This window comes from Scardinius erythrophthalmus (assembly GCF_964197995.2).
Source record: "Scardinius erythrophthalmus genome assembly, chromosome: 3".
In the NCBI taxonomy this organism is placed as follows: Eukaryota; Metazoa; Chordata; class Actinopteri; order Cypriniformes; family Leuciscidae; genus Scardinius; species Scardinius erythrophthalmus.
Genome location: NC_138223.1, coordinates 6,996,674 through 7,015,004, shown reverse-complemented (window position 1 = coordinate 7,015,004; position 18,331 = coordinate 6,996,674). Strand labels below are relative to the sequence as shown.

General features: G+C 40.0%; 1 protein-coding gene across 1 annotated transcript in view; it reads right to left on the bottom strand.

The window, feature by feature from the left end:
- Positions 1-18,331, bottom strand: part of LOC308688530 (receptor tyrosine-protein kinase erbB-4-like) — a 163,237-nt gene that overhangs the window by 32,788 nt on the left and 112,118 nt on the right. Inside the window, exons 4-12 of the mRNA XM_081361656.1 lie at positions 9,139-9,273; positions 7,562-7,627; positions 4,954-5,072; positions 3,422-3,563; positions 3,129-3,242; positions 2,895-3,021; positions 2,276-2,349; positions 1,626-1,716; positions 1,204-1,403 (exon numbers count right to left, since the gene is read on the bottom strand). Coding sequence (XP_081217782.1) covers positions 1,204-1,403; positions 1,626-1,716; positions 2,276-2,349; positions 2,895-3,021; positions 3,129-3,242; positions 3,422-3,563; positions 4,954-5,072; positions 7,562-7,627; positions 9,139-9,273 — 1,068 coding nt within the window. The remainder of the gene's footprint in view (positions 1-1,203; positions 1,404-1,625; positions 1,717-2,275; positions 2,350-2,894; positions 3,022-3,128; positions 3,243-3,421; positions 3,564-4,953; positions 5,073-7,561; positions 7,628-9,138; positions 9,274-18,331) is intronic.

Below are 18,331 nucleotides of genomic sequence, written 5' to 3'. Positions count from 1 at the left end.
TGGTAACTTAGTTGACAAATTAAGCCAATACTGTGTCAATCTTACACATTCAGCCCCAAATTTATTAGATGAAAAAAAAAAAAAAAAATGATATATATATATATATATATATATACATATATATATATATATATATATATATATATATATACATATATATATATATACATATATATATATATATATATATATACATATATATATATATATATATATATATATATATATATACATATATATATATATATATATATATATATATATACATATATATATATATATATATATATATATATATATATATATATATATATATATATATATATATATATATATATACATATATATATATATATATATATATATATATATATATATATATATATTATATATATATGTTTTGCATAAAGACAACAAAGCCTACTTTTAGGACCAATAAGATATACAGTAAACATTTCCACCTACATCTCATTATTGTGTGTGTGTGTGTGTGTGTGTGTGTGTGTGTGTGTGTGTGTGTGTGTGTGTGTGTGTGTGTGTGTGTGTGTGTGTGTGTGTGTGTGAGTGTGAGTGTGTGAGTGTGTGAGAGAGAGTGTGTGTGAGTGTGTCCTAGTAAACCCTACATTATTGTCCCCACAAAGATTGCAATATATACAAAATCACAAACATTTCTTTGTCCCCATGAGGAAAACAGCTTATAAATCATACTAAGTGATGTTTTTTGAAAATGTAAAAATGCAGGAAGTTTTCTGTAATGGGTAGGTTTAGTGTAAGGGGATACAATGTACTGTTTGTTTGTACAATATAAAAATCATTATGTTTCTGAAAAGTCCCCATATTTTATTCCTAAAATGTATTTTATTTTTTGGGCTGTTGACAATATTCTCTATAAAAACTCTAATATGTCAAAAAAAGTTGAGATTTCTGTTCTGGAGATTTATGTAAAGTAGCGCGTTTAATTAGATAACGCCTCATTTGCATATGAAAACATAACATTTCAGAATACAATTTTCTTAATGTACTTAATGTGATTACTCATCAGGCTATCATAGGCTATTCATCAGTAGTGTCTTACCTTAAAATAGTTTTGGCAATTTTAAATGGTCACCAAATAGAAGATAAGTTTATAATGAGTGCACCTGTTTTACTAAAACAGCATTAAAACCATCTCTTTCTTTTGGCAGTATTGCCTAGAACACTCACTACACTCTCTGGTGTCCCTGTTGTTCTTGATCAGAGCTCTCTGGGTGCTGGTGCGGAACAGACCGGTCCAGTTCACTGTATTGTAGAAGCAGAGCTGGCTGTTGTTGGTCATGTAGACGTTACCGGCGCTGATCTCTGTCAAAGACTGGAACTGCAGTGAAGAGATCCAGCGCTGCTTCAGGATCAGCAGAGAAATACCACTGAGAAAACATGAGATGAGGATCACTAAACAACCTCCATACCTATCGCTCTGTCATATTGTTTGCATTTTTATTTGGTAGTCATTTAGCAGACAATTTGATTCATTGAGCAGTACTGTATGAAAATGTTGTCAGTTCCACCGATGTTGACCGTGAAATAATGATAATGCAAATAAGATAAATACTTCACTGATTTGCTCACAAATATGATGTGATTTGTACCTATAAAGAGTTCTTCCTCCTATGGTAACAAGGTTGGAAAAGACACCAAGGTCAGTCATGTTTTCTGGCCAAGACTGGATGTTCAAGTAACCTTTGGATGGAATTAACAAACAACATTTAAAACCTATTGTTCAATAGTTAATGTCTTGATGTGGCAGTAAAAAGCAAAGCAAAAGTAACGAAGAAACGTAGAAATGTAATATCCCACCAACAAATATTAAACACATATCATGTTTCATTGGGAGTGATTTCCATACTAGTTGCACATGTTTTTATGATCAATATCAGAGGTGTGTTTATATGGTGGGCATGGGAAATGCATTCACGACAAGTCATAGGTCTTTCTTATTGTGCCGGGTTTCATTACGTTTCACTCCATTAACTGCAATATAACATCTGTATGTGCACACACCAGATTTTAATGAAATAAAAGTCTTCTAACATGACTAACTGTTCATTTTTTTCTAAGCTATTAGACTCAGCAAATAAATACGGCAACAAATCCTATTAGCTGTAAAAATAAGCATCCATGAATAATGTGACAGTGTCTTAAGAAATGAATTGTTGTGTTCACATTTGTTTTTAATTTGCATGCTTAAATGCACCAAATTATCTTAAAAAATAATGACAACCTCTCTCCCTCTATCTACCTGTGATCTCTCTGACGGTGCGGAACACATTTAGTCGCTCAGGATCCAGAGCGCCAATACCATGATACATGTCTCTGTTAAACAAAGCAAAACATGTAAAGAGTTTAAGGAATGCAAAGAGTGTTTGTCAAGACGTACACAAATGACACTGTACAGTAAACATTTAAAATAAGCAGTTGTAAAAAGCTATTTCTACTTGATCTTGCCCTTAAAGATACTTACGTTTGCGTAAACTAATATAGTCAGGTTGATTAAGGCATAACAAATAATTGTGTTTACTTAAATGTGCATTTTAAGACAAATATTTAGCAGAAAAAAGGTTATTAGAAGACATGTAACCATGAAAACCCATGCAACGGAAGATATTCTGCTCAATAAAGAGGTTTTGATGGAGTAATAATGTCTTGGAAACAACAAGGTCAATCTCACTGGGAATGAGAATCTATCTAAACTGAGGGCACGTTTACACTATAACGATGTCCTAAAAACAGAAAAGTTTTACTTCGATTTTTTTGCGTACAGATGATTTGAGGGCACATCGCTGTTCAAAGAGAGACACGAAATGTGTCATCTGTGAATACTTGAAACTGTCAGCCTGGAAGATTTAACCATTCCTTACCCTTTGATGCCTGTGATGAGGAAGATGAGGTTGCCGTTTATCTTGGTGCAATTGACAAACTTCTCAATATTGCTGGAATCTACGGTTTGAGCCATTTGAAGACTGCCGGTGCCTATACCATCACACACTGAACACCACATACAAACAAACAAACATCAACATACCCACAAAGATATGTTCCTAATAAGCGTAGAGGTTATTTTCTGTTCTTTGTAAGTATGGTAAGTATTGTACTTTTCGGACAGATGTCAGTGCACGGGATACACATCTTAATGTTATTTTCCTCCATCTCCATCTTGTTGCTCGGACAGGCTCTGACACATGAGCTGTGATCCACCACAAAGTTATCTATGTCAAAGAACAACAGAGCTTACTTGGTAAAGACACTTTTTTTTTTAAAGGGGCAGTTCACCCAAAAATGAAAATTCTGTCAGTATGCACATCATTTAAAATGGATTCTCTGATTTTATTTAGTTATTTATTTTTATATTTATTTATTCAATGCATGATTAATCAGTGTAACTTACGTGGGCATTTCTTGACACAGAAAGCTCCATAGGTGTATTTGGCGTTGGGGTTGTGTTCGAGCTGGAAGGTTGTTGGATTGTAGACGAATGGCTGAGGACACTGTGTCACACAGGCCCCGCTGTCATTAAAGTTGGTACAAGCCTGAGAACAAAAAATAATCATGCAAGTATGTGTTCGATCGATAAAACATGACTATAATGAAGAGAGACCTCTGCCCCTGCTAAAGATATGTTCTAACTAAGAATGTTTTGCATGTCCCATTTAAACAAACTTTCTATTAAAGTGGTCATATGATGTTTTTTTTTTATGTTTTCCTCTTCCTTTAGTGTGTAATGTATCGGTTTGTGCATGTATACAATCTGCAAAGTTGCAAAGCTTATAGTGTCCCACAAAGGTTAAGATTTATTTATAAAGCTGTTCTTGAGCAGTACAATCCATAGGTTTGCTTGTGCACAGCACATTTTAAAGAGGACAGCTTCATGCCGACCATATACAAAGACTACTTCTGCTGGTTCTGCTCAAGACGTGCTTGTAAAGTTGGTTCCAACCGATCAGCTTGATCATCCACATTTTCAGAATCTGACTTGGGCACAAACTAATATGGTAAAACCGATAAAGCTGAAGCTCGCGATTATGACAAGGGGCATTACATTTCCAACACATGCTTGAGATCTCACGTACTGGGTCTGCTGGCCAATCAGAGCACTCTGAGATTTTCAGAAGGAGGGGCTTCCAAAGGAAAAAAACACCCTGTTTCAGACAGACTGGGAAAAGAGGTGCTGCAATAATGTTCAGTATTTGAAAAATAATGTTATTTAAGCATGTGAACCTATTCTATTAACCCAATAAACAAAATAATGAACTTTTAAAATAGCATCCTATGACCTCTTTAACATTACTGGAAGAATGTTTGTATACTATACATCTTTGAGAAAACCCTGGCAGAACGTTAAGTTCTGAGAATGCTCCCTGTAAGCTGGGGCAGAGCTTTCATTGTTTTCAACACATATTACAACACGTCATTTGTCATTTCTGTCATGACAACTCTCTGAGAGATTGGCATGGTAAAGGTAATATGATATGGCAATGTTAATGTATTTGGTCTTGGTGGAATAGATCTGCTATGCTGTTGCTGCAGAGCAAGTACCGTGACTTGATACTGCCAAAACATTCACAGACATTGTTGTGAGCATGCGAGACATGCTGCTGCTGCTGCACATGTAACATACATTAAATAACCCCCCCGTAGCAGATCTATACAGGTGGAGCTGGGGAAGGTGGAGGGTTTCTGAAAGTGCGCTGCAGACTGATAATAGAAACACTATCGGTATCTGTTTGAAAGTTGAGCTGCGGCTCATTGGCCGCTGATGCAACAGCAACCAATCAGCTGCGCTATGTAGATGACGATGTGATCGCTACCAAATGAGTTAAGGATCTATCAGCCTGCACCTTCTAGAGTTTACCTTTATTACCTTTATTACACTCAAAAATCATGCATAATAAGGGAAAAATAAAGGAAGAGTTGACATACAAAGCAGTCTGTGTCTTTGGGTCCGAAACAGCCTCCTGCACATTCACGGTGGCAGCAGTTACTGACGTACGGACCAAAACAGCGTCCATCACACTGCTCTGCACACACCGTCTTTGTCACTGTAACCACAAAGACAAAAGTTAAGCTCTCTCCGCATCTGTGGAGTTTTTTGTGTTTTTACTTTTCTGTAAATATGTCAAAAGTCACCAGGACACAGCAAAAACCTTACATCTATTATTTGTCAGACACACTGTGCAACCCCTCATCAGCTGTGACACTCTGTGGAGCTGGATCCTCTTTAATTATACCTAATTATGTGGTGAAAACTGAACCTGCCATCCCCTGCTGTCCCTCCTTTTGTGTCTGCCACCCACTCATGAGAACATCACCACAGGTTGAGCCACAAGAGCACCAGAGAAGATCAGTGAGTTCCCAAGAGCAATCACTCTAGGTGCTTCAGAATGTTTTTACATTACAGACAGAACTCATTTAGTTTCAATGTTTGAAAATGGTGAGTGTGTGTGTGTGTGTGTGTGTGTGTGTGTGTGTGTGTGTGTGTGTGTGTGTGTGTGTGTGTGTGTGTGTGTGTGTGTGTGTGTGTGTGTGTGTGTGTGTGTGTGTGTGTGTGTGTGTGTGTGTGTGAAACTTTGATATACAGTAATATTCCAATATTTGTCTGCTACAAGTTTGTCTGATACAAATCTGCAACAAAAAGTTATTTTGAAGTTTACATATGAAGTTACCACATGAAGTACATTTTTATTCGGACGGGATTATTTTTACTAGGGTAGATGGAGTAATGTAATTTTACTACAGGACGTCTGTAATATTTATGACCAATTCACACGGGATAAGATATCTCAGTAAAACTAGCAGAAGTGGGAGGAGTAACTCGATTTGCGCATCGCCGTCACCCTCCTGTCATCATGTGCGTATTACGTTGCTTCCTGATATCACGTGCACAAACACATATATATTTCTATATATAAAACAGTTATGTCTGGTCGAACAATGTATTAATTAACTTCAGATTGGATTGTGTTGGTAAAAGGCGCTTACCTAACGCCAAAAGATGTTTTGTGCCTCTAACAAGTGCTTTCGATTTACTTTCTGATCTGAATGGTATGTGGAAAACACTTGAGTTTTGCCACAGACTTGTCCCAGCGTCTATAGAACGCAACTGAATGCTTTTTCAAGCATCTCCATATCTGAAAAAACGCAGGAAACTACTTTTAAACAGGAAATGACGAAATATTTCTATTCGCACAGGATTAGTATTTACTGAGGTTATTTTTCCGGACCTTTTTACTGAAGGTAAAAGTTGCCGTAATCTTTACTGACATGTCCGGAATGATTACTGAGATGGCACATTCGGACGGGACTAAAATCACAGAGAAGTTCTGCTAATTATTACTTTACCCCACCTCTCCATGTTAAACTAGTCCCGTCCGAATAGGGCTTTAGGCTAATTTTTTTTTTATATATATAATATTAATATTTTTATTAATATTTTATGTTGGTGTATTAAAATTCACTTATTATGCTTTTTTATTTAACCTTTCCTATATTGTGTAATTTAGCTGTTTGGGCATGTAAATTATCTGCAAAGTTAGAAAATACCATGCCAAAGAAAGAGAATCTCTCCAACAGAAAACACTTGCCTGAAACATCTTGTTTGTAGTGCAGCCAATATTTCTGTGACAAAGGTATTCACCTAAAAATGTAATTCTGTCATTAATTAATCACCCTCACGTCACTCCAAACCCGTAAGACATTCGTTCGTCTTCGGAACACAAATGAAGATCTTTTTCATGAAATTTGTGAGATTTCCGTCCCTCCATTGACAGCTACGCAACTACCACTTTCAAGCCTCAGAAAGGTAGTAAAGACTTAATTTACAAAAGATTAATCTCCAACGCATATTTATTTCCACCACCATGTCCCCTAGGGGCTCCGTACATTTCTGACCCACGGTCTAAGTGGTAGAACAATCACAACAGACTGGGCCAGCTGACCAATCAGAGCAAACGGGGCTTTTCGGAAAGGTGGGCTTTAAAGAGACAAGAACTAAAACGAAGCATTTCAGGCAGGGTGAGAAGAGGTGCTGCAGCAATGTTGTTTAAATCAAGAAAATGTATTCTAGCAGACCTCACAAAAAAAATTATCAAATTGTACATGAGCATATATGGGCACTTTAATATGACCATAATATACACTTTATTTTAAGCAACTGTTTTAAGCCTAATAAGGAAAAATGTCTAGTATTAATGTCATTATTATATATATGTTTTATTTTATTAATTTAATTTTACATTTTTTTTTCAATTTTAAGATAATGAAAAAAAAATATGTCATTCTAATTTAATCTTATATACTAAAACTCATGTATCAATTTGTACAGATTTTTTTTTTCCCATCAGAATGAATTAAAATGTCAGTAATTTCTGATAGACACACTGCTATGAAATCAATAATGTAATACTGCAAAAGGGTCAAAGGTCACATCACACTGGAAGCCTTAATATATTACAATTTGTGTGTGTGTGTGTGTGTATGTGTTGTTGTGCAAGTTAATTGATAAAGCATACTTGTGAGTGTAAATACTCACAGCTTTGGCACTGATCCTCCTGAGGGCCCCAGCAGCGGCCGTTACAGGAGCGATGACACCTTCTGCCTGTGGGATACATCTTATCGTTAATCCTAAACAACAACAACTACTTTAATTGCTCTGGGATTTGTCTCATACAATGTCCTCACTTACTTTTATCACCGACTAGATATAATTGACTTTTTTATAATTACCAAGAGAGTGTGCTTGAGTGGGACTCTGAGTAACAATATTACTTCAAATAAAAGTGATTACACTGAAGAAATTCAGCAATTCTGCAATTTTCCAGGGATTGCAAAAAAAAAAAAAAAAACTTTGCAAACATTTCGTACAGAATATAGCCTCTTTGAGGCAATGAATTTGGTAATTCCACATTGTATGCAGAAAGGTTTATATGTATATATATATATATATATATATATATATATATATATATATATATATATATATATACACATACACATACACACACACACACACACACACACACACACACACACACACACACACACACACACACACACATTCTGTACAATAGTGAAAATTCATGAAATATTTACTAAATATTTATAATATAATAAAAATTTATAATATAATAAATGTGTTTAATATACTACAGTTCAAAGTTCAGGGGACAGAAAGATTTTGTTTAAAGAAATTAATACTTTTATCCAGCAAGATCTTATTAAAATGTATCAAATGTGACAGTTAAGATATTTATAATGTTACAAAAGGATTGGAAATAAATGTAGTTCTTTTGAACTTTTTATTCATCGAAGAATCCAGATAAAAATGTATCACGGTTCCCACAAAAATATTAAGCAGCACAACTGTTTTCAGCATTGATAATAAGACATGTTTCTTGAGCAGCAAATCAGCATATTAGAATGATTTCTGAAGGATCATGTGACACTGAAGACTGGAGTAATGATGCTGACAGCTTTACATCACAGGAATAAATTAATTTTAAAATATATTGTATATATATATATATATATATATATATATTTTTTTTTTTTTTTTTTTTTTTTTTTTTTTTTTACAATATTACTGTTTTTACTCTATTGTTGATCATAAGACACTTTCTTTCCATCCCCGAACTTTTGGGCATAATAAATAAATGTATGCATGATTTAAAAGTTGCATGACATTTTAATGTGAATTCAAACTTTCACCAATATTTCACTATTGCTGTAAATGTTTAAGGCCTGGTTTCACAGAGAAGGCTTAGATTAAGCCAGGATTAGGCTTTAGTTCAAATAGGGCATTTCAGTAGCTGTTATAAACGTGTCTTAGAAAAAAAAAAAAAAAAAAACATAACTGGTGTGCATCTTGAGACAAACCATGGCAGCACATTGCTTTCAGTTAAAACAGGTCAAACACACATTTTAGTCTAGGATTTAGCACTATCTGTGAAACCGGGGGTAAAACATTTGAACTAACTTCTTGTTTGTTACAGCTTGAAATTTAGCTTGTCAATGCACTTTTTGAATGTACATGACAATTTCAGTCAATCCATGAAAAATATCAATTTATTATAGCCTATTTTAAATCATTAAACTCATCCAAACACTCACATGTGTTGCCACTGTTGTTTGAGGGCACAACCAGAAGTTCAGAACGCGGGTTCTTGATGATGTCTTGCCAGTGGATGGTGTCAGCATGGCACAAGAACTTGTTCTGATCCACGTACACGCCGCCATTCAGGATTTCTACAACAGTGACAATTAAAAAAGAGGGTGAATTAGGAATCGTGTTCACTTGTGAATAACATGCTGCATTTGAGCCATTTAGCCTATTTCACAGCATAAATAATGTTAAACACTTTATGTGCATATCAAAGATGTACAGTTCATTTCAAGGACATCCTAAGGATATAACCCTGACTTCTCTATGAAACCTGTTTATATGATTTATAAAAGCAGTGTAATGAAAATAATCTCTTTTTTAGAACAGGATTTAAGAGCGAAATCACCCCAATTCCCAAGTTAAGGAGCTTATAAAAGATCAAGCAAGATTATGAGCATATCAATGTGTCTGTAGAGATTGGGAACATATGCTTTATGTGGAGGTAGTATATTTGAGCTGATAGACCCTTTCAAATCCCTCCCTCCTGTTCCCCTGTAACAAATATTACTAGGTTTATTACTAGCCCAGAGCTCTAATGAATAGCCTCAGTTACTGAGAAATCAGACAATTGTGTGTATTGGTAAGCCTGCTTTAAAAAAATTCTATTTATAAACATATTACGGTTCATAGCCTGCAACAACCTCCTGATGAATGAGACCATGGCTAGCTGTTTAAAATGGGTTAGTACTGTTTTATTCGCTCTCGAAGGGAAACAAATAGGAAGTTAATGAAGCAATATTATTATTCCGACACTGGCTACCGCTTCATAATCAACTAATGTAACTTTATAATTTACATACTGTAACTGGACAGTTCTGTTAGAACACCTCAGATCTGCAGAGGGTTTGTATACTGAACCAACACAACTGATTAGATCTTACCAATAAAGCTTCAGTAAATATAATCTAGTCCCCACAGTTTCTAGTTTTATAAGGCAACACAGAATGGATAAAATGTATTAAAATGGATCTGAGCACTAGTACAAAATTAGCCGCTTTTTTGTAAAAAAAATGTTATTTGTAAATATTTGTGAACGTATATACATGCATTATATATTTTATAACAGCACAACTGTTATAAGAAATGCTTTTAAAGCACCAAATCAGCATATTAGAATGATTTCTGAAGGATCATGTGACACTTTCGACTGGAGTAATGATGCTAAAAATGTGCATTGCCATCAATAGAATTAATTACATTTGACAATAGTAAGGTTGCCAAGCCCGCGGTTTTACCGTGTAATCGGGTTACTTTTAAACTGCTGCTGTTTTCCTCTGTGGGTAAGGTTTGACATATTGCATAAATTATATTTGACTGAAATGCTTGTATTGAAATCATTTATATCCTACCAATGATAAAACTGTGCTAGACGTTAAGTTTTGTGAAGGATGGCCACTTATAGTGTATATTGGTTACTATATTGGTTACTATAGATTGGTTTTTACAGTGACTGCGAAATTTAGGTATGGAATGGCATGTTAATATGCATGTTTTAGGGGTATAAGTCCCTAAGTTGTAGGGTACTGACCCAGTGACAAGCTAAAGGTTGAATTTATGCACATTTCGACAGTGTATTGTTCAATATCTCAAATAAATTCACTGACCAGCACCAGGTCTCAGAGCCCTCATCCCTGCATTCAAAATGAACCCAGGAGTGAGCAAGGGTATTTAAACATGACAAATTCACTTCCTTTGAGTGAAAGTGAAATATTGAAATTTTCTTTCAGCACTTCCGTGATGATGGAAGTGGAGTGTGCAGGGGGGGAAAGGTTGAGACTGTGAATGGAACAACAGACCATTCAAATACATTTTTAAAGAGTCACTTTTGACATTCACAGCTGGAAACCCATCCTGCATGAGAAACACTTCGCATCATTAACATCTCTTTGATGAGTTCATTTGCACACAATTCGCAAAGAAGGTGGCGAAAAAGCAGGAATCCATTCAACAACAATTGTAATAAATCTATATTTTAATGAGAATGCTATCAATTTCACAGTAAGGATGATAGTGCTTTTGAAGAAAAATTAAAAAGGGGGGAAAAGTTGAGCTAATCAAAATATATATCAGAAAGTCATCTGAAGGGCAAAAACTCATCGCACACACTGCGGTCCTTATCGGCCGGAGAAATTGAGCGACATTATGGCACCCCTATTAACGCTAACTGTCTGCCTCCATCTGTAAACATAACTCACACAATTCAATAGCACAATTAACTGTGGGTCAAAGCTGAGCACAGTGCAATTTTTCTTTATAAAATGAAAATCATAGAAAAATACAGAAATAAATGTATTAGCTAAAAGCCCCTTAACACAAACAACAAGCGTATTAACTTGGTTGTAATTATAAACTATGACCTTTCTAATACTCATTAACAATAATCATTAACAATAATTATATAGCAGGGATAATAGAATAGAATAGAATAGAATAGAATAGAATAGAATAGAATAGAATAGAATAGAATGTTACAAATATGTGCATATACTGTGCATATACACTGTTTCGAGGCAAACAAACAAAATCAGAAATTAAAGTAGAAGCATAAATTCAATTGCATTCACGTTTAAATGAATGTGCAGCTGTGCCATAACCAATGAATGTTTTTTATAAGACAGAAGACAAGTGAGAAAATATTGTTCCCTTTCGTAAAGGGAACTCCCGCTGCATCGATACTCGATACTTTGGGGAATGCCTTCGGCATGAAGCGTCTGAAGTCTACTATACAACTATTCCAATCTTGATTGGTGCAACGTCATTACGTCACGCGTGACGTCGCATGTGACGGTGATCCGGAAGCTATAAAACGGTCACAGGAACCAGGAAGTGTTAGCTTCTGGTCTTCAGCAAGCGCTCTATGTACAACTTGTCTGTCTTATTTGGTGTTGTTTGTCTGTGAGAAAGTTATATATATATATATTTATTGTGATGGCTGAGAAACAGTTCAGGCAGTGTGCGTCCCCTTGCCCGCGATTTCTCGCTGAGGGTGACACACACTCGCTGTGTGTAGTTTGTTTGGGAGTGGAGCATGCACAGGCAGCGCTCGAGGGCGCTGTCTGTGCTAACTGTGAGATCATGCCCCTGAGAACGCTCCGCTCCCGGCGAGCTATGTTCACTGAAACCGGCCAGCCCCGCGATCCTCGTGGATCAGGTCCCGCGTCTGTCGAGGCAGCGCGGCGTCTGCATTCATGGGGATCGCAGCGGGATCTAGTGGATAATGCTGAGACGGCTTCGGCCCTTTCTCAGCATTCTGAGACTAGTTCCCGTGGTTCCGCTCAGGGTGCGGAAGCCCGCGTTGCGGCTTCTTCCGCCCCGGTAGCGGGACCGATGCTCGAACTCTCTGGTTCTGAGGAATTGGAGAGTATGAGCATCGACGCGGGGGAATGTGAAACACAAGCATCCATCCATTCCCCTGCATTTGAGGAGCTGCTAGAGGTTGTGACCAGAGCAGTTGATAAATTAAAGATTGACTGGCCACCTGAGGTGCAGGAAGCGACAGTAAAAAGTAAGCTCGATGAGCGCTTCCTGCAGCCTCGGTCACAACCTCTACGTCGGAGCCTGCCATTCTTTCCCGATCTCCATGCTGAGGTGTCGAGATCGTGGAATAAGCCCTTCTCCTCGCGTATATCTGGCCCCAATATTCATTTATATTCCAACATATTGGGTGCTAAGGAGGAGGGCTATGGGATGATGCCCAGGGTTGAAGAGTCGTTTGCGTCGCACCTCTCCCCTGACGCTGCATCATCCCTGCGGGCTCCGACGCTTCCCTCCAAGCCCTGCCGTACAACATCGGCCTTGGTAGGGAAGGCATATATGGCGGCAGGTCGGGCTGGTAGTTGTCTGCATACAATGGGGCTGTTGCAGGCATACCAGGCCGACCTCCTCAAAGAGGTGGACGACAGCGGGGAGGTCGCCTACGATGACATCAGGGAGATGCGTCGTGTGGTTGACTTGTCTCTCCGTGCTACCAAGGAGACGGCCCGCGCCATCGGCCGCTCCATGGCAGCATTGGTAGCTACGGAGAGACACCTGTGGCTGAATCTGTCGGGCATCGGGGACAAGGACAGGGCTTGTCTCCTCGATGCCCCGCTTTCGCCTTCTGGCCTTTTCGGCGACGGAGTCAACCAAGTCGTCGATAGGTTTCAGGAGGCGAAGCGACAGTCAGCCGCATTAAGAAGCGACAGTAAAAAGTAAGCTCGATGAGCGCTTCCTGCAGCCTCGGTCACAACCTCTACGTCGGAGCCTGCCATTCTTTCCCGATCTCCATGCTGAGGTGTCGAGATCGTGGAATAAGCCCTTCTCCTCGCGTATATCTGGCCCCAATATTCATTTATATTCCAACATATTGGGTGCTAAGGAGGAGGGCTATGGGATGATGCCCAGGGTTGAAGAGTCGTTTGCGTCGCACCTCTCCCCTGACGCTGCATCATCCCTGCGGGCTCCGACGCTTCCCTCCAAGCCCTGCCGTACAACATCGGCCTTGGTAGGGAAGGCATATATGGCGGCAGGTCGGGCTGGTAGTTGTCTGCATACAATGGGGCTGTTGCAGGCATACCAGGCCGACCTCCTCAAAGAGGTGGACGACAGCGGGGAGGTCGCCTACGATGACATCAGGGAGATGCGTCGTGTGGTTGACTTGTCTCTCCGTGCTACCAAGGAGACGGCCCGCGCCATCGGCCGCTCCATGGCAGCATTGGTAGCTACGGAGAGACACCTGTGGCTGAATCTGTCGGGCATCGGGGACAAGGACAGGGCTTGTCTCCTCGATGCCCCGCTTTCGCCTTCTGGCCTTTTCGGCGACGGAGTCAACCAAGTCGTCGATAGGTTTCAGGAGGCGAAGCGACAGTCAGCCGCATTTAAAGAACTTATCCCCCGCCGTCGTTCCAGGTCTCGTGGGTCTGCTGCCAGGGGGCAGTCCCAGGAGGCCGCCGCCAGCTCCTCACACCTGCTGAGGCAGAAGGAGAGTGTTGCTTCTCGTGCTCCCCCCCAAGGGGCCTGGAGGCAGAAGCAACACCCTCAGTCGAAGTCTTCTAAGCCGAAAACAGATCTGAGGACTGTTATTCAGGCGAAGAAGGCTTCGGCTAAGAGGCCATGACGGGACACCCAGGCCTCTGAGGGCATCCCCCTCCGCGTGAGATTTTTAAAACTTCGCTCCGCGGAGCCCTCAGGAAATCGATGTTGCTTCCCGCCGCCGAGTGCGCCTCGGGACGCATCGAGTTCCAGCGAACGTATCACACAAAATATTTCTATAACATCTAGTGGGTTAAAGCGTTCGCTACCTCTCACGAGGCCTGTAGAAAAAATTATTCGGTTAGCTCCTGCCAGGAAACTGCTTCAGGTCACCGATAATAAAAATAAATACAAAAATAAGGAAAAGAATAAAGATGTGAATATAGCACCTGAGGTCAGTCCTGAGAGACTGATTCCCTTAGTAGATTATTTAGACACCTGGAAAGGTCTTCAAAATATATCTCAGTGGGTCCTGAATACAGTTGAGAAGGGATATAGAATCCAGTTCCAGTTTAGACCACCTAAGTTTAGTGGCGTTATTCATACACTGGTAGCTCCTGATCAGGCTCAGGTGATGGAAGATGAAGTTCAGACTCTTCTAGCTAAAGAGGCCATAGAATATGTGCCCTTAGAGCAGAGGGATTCCGGGTTCTACAGCCGGTACTTCATAGTTCCAAAAAAGGATGGTGGGCTGCGTCCCATTATAGATCTTAGGGTATTGAATAAATCTTTGAGGAGATTTAAGTTCAAAATGTTGACTATACCTATGATCGTTCAACAAATCAGATCCGAGGACTGGTTTGTAACGATAGATCTTAAGGATGCATATTTTCATATTTCCATCATCCCACATCATAGGAAGTTTCTTAGATTTGCTTTTGGGGGAAAAGCTTATCAATACAGAGTTCTTCCTTTCGGCCTAGCCTTATCACCTCGCACCTTCACTAAATGTATGGATGCTTCCCTTGCTCCTTTGAGACTTCAGGGGATTCGTATCCTGAATTATATAGATGACTGGCTGATTCTAGCTCAGTCGAAAGAACTGGCAATTCAACATCGAGATGTTGTTTTGAACCATTTGAGGTGCTTGGGGCTGAGACTCAATGTAAAGAAGAGTTCATTGACTCCTCTTCAGAGGACTACGTTCCTGGGAGTAGAGTGGGACTCAGTCACGATGCGGGCACAGTTGTCTCCCGCTCGTATTGAAACCATTTTAAACACAATGAAGAGTATCAGGTTAGGCCAGGCTATCACTGTAAAACATTTTCAGAGAATTTTAGGGCTTATGGCTGCAGCTTCCACGGTAATTCCCTTTGGTCTGCTTCATATGAGAGCCCTGCAGTGGTGGCTCAGGAACAAGGGTTTTTCTCCTCTGGGAAACCCTTTTCGCACGATCAGAGTTACGCACAGATGTCTTCGTTCTCTGGTCATGTGGAAGAAACCATGGTTCCTGTCTCAAGGTCCGGTTTTGGGAGCACCATGTGAGAGAAGAACTCTTACTACGGATGCTTCCCTCACGGGCTGGGGTGCGGTTATGGAGGGCCGTTACACCCGAGGTGCTTGGAAGGACCATCATCTCTCATTACATATTAATTGTTTGGAGATGTTGGCTGTATTCTTTGCCTTGAGGCACTTCCTTGTATACCTCAGAGGCCATCATGTTCTTGTTAGGACAGACAATATGTCGGTGGTCTCGTATATCAACCGCCAAGGAGGTTTGAGATCTCGCCCTCTTTGTAGACTTGCGCATCAAATCCTTCTTTGGTCCCAGGGCAAATTTCTCTCTGTGAGATCCATTTATATTCCTGGGGTTGAAAATATGGGAGCAGACATCCTGTCGAGGCAGGGGCTGAGGCCCGGGGAATGGCGGCTCCACCCTGAAGTGGTTGAGCTTATATGGAGAGAGTTTGGCCGGGCGGAGGTTGACCTGTTCGCTTCTTATGAGAACTCTCATTGCCCGCTCTGGTACTCTCTCTCACATCCAGCTCCTTTGGGTTTGGATGCCATGGTACAGAGGTGGCCGAGGTCACTTCTGTATGCTTTTCCCCCGATCGCTCTGCTCCCTGGGGTTCTAGAAAGGGTCAGGAGGTACGGAGTGAGACTACTCCTTGTAGCCCCGTACTGGCCGGCCCGAATTTGGTTTTCGGACCTTAATAGTCTCCTGGAGAGTCCTCCATGGAAAATTCCTGTTAGGAGAGATCTTCTGTCCCAGGCTGAGGGTACAATATTTCATCCCAGACCAGAGTTATGGAGACTATGGGTCTGGCCCCTGAGGGGGTCCCATCCATAATCAGGTTGCCTTTCCACTGAGGTGGTTAGGACAGCCATTCTAGAACCTCATTCTACTAGGAACTAAACAATTAAGTTAGGGAGGGCATCGAACCCAGTGTTATTACTGCCCACTGGCTTCAGTTCTGGTGTTCCATCCTACTCTCTAACGGGACCTCCCGTTCATGCTTAGGGCCTCTGTGGCGGCCTTAGTGCCCTCCGCAAGCCTCTAAGGGTGTATATGTAGGGACATTCCCACTCAAACTCCATGTTCCAGTAGATTGGAGGATAAATCCTTTCGTCCAGCTTATTGGCATCAGGCTGATGGGGTATCCCTGGCACCCATCATGTCCTGTGGATGACATATATTATATGTGTGAGTATATATAATATATATAGAAGAATCTAATGAGTCGGTTTCCTGTTTATCTTACTCCCTGGAAGAGTGGTGATGCTGCCCCCTTTCACTTACTACTGGAGGAGCCACTCTGAATTGTTTTTTACTCCGGTACTGAGGTGCCGGTGGGTAATAATTAAGATTCTTCAAGGTATTCTATCCTCCATCGCATGTGTCGGATGGTCAAGGTCATAGCCTTGGAGGGTTCTATATAGACCTCAGGCTGAAAGGAGTCAGTCCATCTAGCTAGATCAGGGTTAGGAGCTATTCCCTTCATTACCAAGTGAGCAGCTGGCTTTCTATAAACCAATAGGCTTATCTGAAGTATAAGGTGCGCTTTTGCCTTCACCTCTTATCCAATGCTTTCTATTGTATGGGGCTCTCATTCAGGAGGTCAGTCGAGCCTCTAGTTCCTGACCTCCTCTTTTTTACAACCAAATCTTATGACAAGCTAGTTTGGATCTGTTCTCCACTTATTCTATCGTCCGTGAGATGTACCAGATGCTTTGTACCAGGGCGTTTTTCTCTCAGTATGGCGGCGTGGGTATTCGTTCCCCAAAGTATCGAGTATCGATGCAGCGGGAGTTCCCTTTACGAAAGGGAACGTCTCGGGTTACGTATGTAACCCTCGTTCCCTGAGTAGGGAACGAGACGCTGCATCACTCGGCCATACTTTTCGCGCCCTGAGAACGACTTGCTTTGACCAATTAGAAGCTAACACTTCCTGGTTCCTGTGACCGTTTTATAGCTTCCGGATCACCGTCACATGCGACGTCACGCGTGACGTAATGACGTTGCACCAATCAAGATTGGAATAGTTGTATAGTAGACTTCAGACGCTTCATGCCGAAGGCATTCCCCAAAGTATCGAGTATCGATGCAGCGTCTCGTTCCCTACTCAGGGAACGAGGGTTACATACGTAACCCGAGACGTTCATTAACTCAGAACAAATTGGGGAACTATTCTTGTCAGACTATTAAGCACCTGAAAAAAGCATCTCACATTGATTATTTATTTATTTTCTTAGATCTGACAACAAAATGCTATCATTTTGCATACATAAGAAGAACTGGAATTTAATATTAAAACCAAATTAAAGCAGTGTCAAAACCACTAACATTTGAGAAATTATTCTCATTTCATGCTGTCAGTGTCCATTTTTACATGGACAAATCGTCTCCAAATGGCAGATTATAATCAGGAAGATGCAAATGAGACTGGAAAACCCAAAGGACAGGTCACCAGTGCACATATGAAGAAAAGAAACCAGGCAATCAATTAAGAATTGGCATTCATTGAAAACCTTCAACACTGAAAAAAATCATTTTTTATTTTTTTATTTTTTTATAAATATTATGCAATTTTTGAATAGCATCCTAATCATTTAATCATGTTATGCCAATCACTTTTTTTTAATAATGTCTGTTCACTTTAGAACGTGCATTATCCAGTCAAACCTAAATAA